The sequence below is a fragment of the Echinops telfairi genome, unplaced genomic scaffold, assembly GCF_000313985.2.
Source record: "Echinops telfairi isolate 266 unplaced genomic scaffold, ASM31398v2 ScPeMD7_7407;HRSCAF=8445, whole genome shotgun sequence".
Classification (NCBI taxonomy): Eukaryota; Metazoa; Chordata; class Mammalia; order Afrosoricida; family Tenrecidae; genus Echinops; species Echinops telfairi.
In genome coordinates, this window is record NW_022111307.1 from 67,847 (window position 1) to 72,324 (window position 4,478).

At 38.1% G+C, this 4,478-nt stretch overlaps 1 protein-coding gene across 1 annotated transcript in view; it reads right to left on the minus strand.

The window, feature by feature from the left end:
- Nucleotides 1-4,478, minus strand: part of CCDC50 (coiled-coil domain containing 50) — a 42,877-nt gene that overhangs the window by 26,854 nt on the left and 11,545 nt on the right. The window contains exon 4 of the mRNA XM_004713456.2: nucleotides 3,191-3,281. Coding sequence (XP_004713513.2) covers nucleotides 3,191-3,281 — 91 coding nt within the window. The remainder of the gene's footprint in view (nucleotides 1-3,190; nucleotides 3,282-4,478) is intronic.

Genomic DNA, 4,478 nt, shown 5'->3' on the forward strand with positions numbered 1-4,478 from the left:
TTGTCCTTTTTCCTGTCCTTCAACTTGTAACTTTTAGTGTTCCCGATCACCTAATTTCAAAAATGTGGGTCTGTTCCAGTTTAACTCTTTCACCCATGACTAAATTGGTTAAAAATCTTATTTCAAAAATGCATAAATTATACTAAATTTAGCCACACAAAACTGTAGAGCTGTATTACTTTTTTACACTTGTTTTTCACAAAACAATCTGTGTCCCACAGGAATAACTACATTTGGTTTAGGTTTTATTGTTGCTGTTGTTTTCTTAAGAAGGAGAGGAGCAGTAAACGTTAAGTTCTAAACTTCTTTAAGAGTTGACCCCAGGAATCTCTTATAGAGATTTGGATGAACACCCAGAGAGGAAATCTCCACAGTCCTGACACTGAAGAATAACGTATTAACCAAGCAGACACAAAGGAAGAGAGAACATTTAAAAACCAGAAACGAAAAATCACCAGAATTAGAATAGTAATATTCTCGAGAATTGGCAATATTCTCTTTGTTTTAGCAAACATTTAACAAATAAAACGTCCTTCAATAACAAGCTTTATGAATGCAAACTTTGTTTATTGACTAATAATGGCATACCAGTCAGGCAAATGTCACATTTTCTATGATAAAAGAATACTTTAGCACAGTAACAATAGTTTGAGAGCCAAAAAGTCTGAATGCGGTTTTTCATGGTTAATTAAGCCTCCAGAACTATACTTTTGACTCAGTATTTCCAGTCTACTACGGGAGAACATTTCAGTAGGTCAAACAGAAGTGGAGCCCAAGCGAAAGGTAAGCAATAAGCTCTTTACTCACTGATATCAAGTCAACGTTGCTTCTTAGCAACCCTACAGGACAGGGTAGACCTACCCCATGGATTCCCAGGACTCTAATGCTTTATGGGAATAGAAAGCCCCATCTTTCTCCCACATAGCCGGTGATTTCAAAATGCTGACCTTGAGGTTCGCAGGCCAACATGTAACCACACCATCAAAGCTCTTTATTGATTCCTCAAAGTCATGCCATATAGGAATACACTTGACCTGTTTATTTTCCCCCTTTCCAATTTTACACACTTCTCTCTATAAAGAAATCAGGGTTCTTAAAAGGAACAGCTTAGAATGGAGGAAAACCGCAATTATTAAGTGCCTAAGAAATTATATCCATGATCACACTTAAGCTTCACAATCAACACTTCAGGGAATGTACAATTAACATGACTAATGCCATTTGGTAAAAGGTTCTATTAGGCTCAATCATTTAACAAAAGTACTGAGCACCTTACTATAGTGGTTCAGCCCTGTCACTTAATTATTTAAGACTTACTTTCTTCATCAGAAAAAATGAACTTAATCATCAGACTGCTTACACAATACCATGAGATTAATTACTGTGATTTTTATTTTAATTTCCCATGAAAGAACAATATTGGCCTAAAATAAAGTATTTGGCTTTTCTTTCTATCCCGTTTTTCCCTGAAATGGTGTGTGTATGTGTGCGCGCGCGTGTGCATGAGAGTGGGGGCAGGAGAGAGCGGTTACTGGTCACCAGCAGCATTTATAAGAAGCTAATTTCAGTACTCCAACATCATTAGCATAGAAGCTTTCCTGACTACAATATAATCACTTCTTTCAGTTCCCAGTTTCATTTCCAAAGCAGCGTTGACTATAGAGAATCAATCCATCCTGTAGTAAGAAGAACCTCCTACATTAATAAAAAATTCAGTTCTGATGACCACATCATCATTGTAATTAAACACATTCACACCAGGTGTCTCACACTCACCTGGCATTGAAAAAGAAAGCGTACAGGATAGAAGGGTAGCTCAGTGGAGCACCAGGTATAGGCTAGCTTACTGATGACCCTGATCATTTAGTGGGATCACCATGTGTTCTGGTTTGTCCAAGATATTCCCAGTTTATCTAGTTACTTAGAGTATCCTCTTGTGGCAGTTACATAATTTCCTGTCAACTTGTGAAGGAGTGGAGTCTAGCCTGTCAATCAGGCCGCAGCTTGATGACCTCATTTGGAGCTGCGACGGAGATAAATAGCTGTCTGGAGGCCAGATCCACACAGACACTCTGCTTCGTCTCTCTGCTGACAAGCCACATATAGCTACACTGATGCAGCCAGAGCCCTGGAACTGCAAGAGCCATGTGCAAAACCACACAAGTGTTGAGAAGCTTCCACCACCACTGGGTCCACAAGACTTTCCACCCACTAGCCTGTGATTCAGCATCATTGCATGGCTGCATGAGTCTAAAGAGGAATTCATGGACTAGTATTGATATATGGGGTAATATCGGACTTATGGACTTGATCTGGACTGGGCTGGGATGTTTTCTTAATGTAAAATTGCTCTTTGACATAAAGTTCTCTCTTCCACATATGAATGTCTCTGTATTTCTCTAGTCTATCTGGACATTTTTACACGTCTTTTCACAAAAAAATCTGTGTCCCAAAGGAATACCTACATTTGGTTTAGGTTTTGTTGTTGTTGTTTTCTTAAGAAGGAGAAGGGCAGTAAACAATAAGTTCTAAACTTCTTTAAGAGTTGACCCCAGGAATCTCTCTCTTTAAACCTCAGAAGTGTTTTTGTGTAAATATTGAATCATATATGGCTAACAAACTATTAAATATGACAGATTATTTCCATCTCTGTTATAAAGTACAACAGGGACCAAGAATAGAAGAGGTGTGAAAGAATATAAATACAGGATAAATGCAAATTGAAACTATTTGTAAAAGTACCAAAAAGTACAGCAAAAAAGCAAATACAACAGTTCACTACAAATTCAAGCCTTCTTAAAAGCTAAACACTGTTAATTTCATGAATATCTAGCTTTAAAAATAATTCAAATTAAAAACAAATTGTGTATATGTGTGTGTGTGTGTGTGTGTGTGTGTGTATTCTGAATCTAACATTTTAGCTCTTTGAGCTGGTGAAACTGATAAGAAACAAGAGCAATGTGCAATTTGCACAATTTTTTGCCCAGACAAACACACATACCAAATGACCCATTATTACTACGGAGACAACTGACTGTGAGGCTGTAAGTAGTGATCCCGGGAGGGCAGTAATTTGGATTGTTCTCCATCTTACCCAGCAACTCACATTGGGACTAAGAGAAGAGGAAGTATTTGTGTTTGGGCTAAGCACACTTTCTTCATGGGTAAAGAGGCATTCACTAAGTTGTACCTCATCTTTCTTCTCCTGAATGCGGCGTCTCTCTGCCTCAATTGCCAACTTCTCCTGGATTTCCTGAGCAATTTCACAGTCTTGTTGTTCACTGAAAAACAAGAGGTAAAAATTAGAAAGAAAATAAGGAAGGATTTTCCTTAAAGTAATAAGCAGCATTGGATATTCACGATGAGTCAATATATATATATATATATTTACCTCACTAAATTCTCACAATAGTGAGGCAAATAAGTTGATATTGTCACATCTTACAGATGAGCAAATTGAGGCTCAGACAAATTCATGCATTTCCCTAAGGTCGTACAGAAAATAAAGGGCTGAGTTGGAATTGGAACCTCAGCGACAACCATGGAAAGCAGGGTTTTTCCTACACTGCCATCTCACCTCATTTTACTAGGACTACTCCATAGAAGGCATGTTTTCTGGAGAGACTGTAAAAGAGGTTTAGGCTATGAAGTTAGTGTCAACAAAATATATAATATATATACCGGGAGAGACGGAAGAAGATGGTGTCCAGTTAGATTTACCGGCAAGGAGCTCCTGCTGCAGACCAGAAAATTGGGAAGGAAAGTGAAGGAGACTGGGAGGCTGCGTCTTAAAATTAGCATCAGGGTACTAGGGTTTGTCCTGAACCCCACTGTTTTAAAATTTTCATTCACAAAGTGACCCGAGAATGCACAGAAACACTCTAGGTTTGGTGTGCCAGACAAGGATGCTCCTTGTCCCCACTCATATTTAACATTGTACTGGAGATCCTAGCTAAGAGCATAAGGCAAAGAAAAGACATCAAAGGTATACACCTGGAGAAGGAAGAGGTGAAACTATCATTATTGGCAGATGATATGATTTTATATATGGAAAAATCAAAGCTCCACAAGGGGAGTACTGGAAGCAATAGAGGAATATGGCAGAGTGGCAAGATACAAGATCAACAAACAGAGGTCTATCAGACTGCTATACACATAGGGCATGACCACAGAAGAGGATATATAAAAGATGGTAGCCTTCACAATAGCCAAACATAAACTGAAATATCTAGGGATATACCTGACTAAAAGAACAAAAGATCTATATGAGGAAAACTACAGAACACTATTACAAGAAACCAACAGTGACCTCAACAAATGTAAGAATATCCCATGCTCGTGGACTGGAAGACTCAATATAGTAAAGATGTCAGTTCTACCCAACGCACTCTATAAAAGTTTATGGCAATCCTGATACAATTACCATAATCTTTATTCAAAGAATTGGAAAAACTGATTACCAAATTTATATGGAGAAG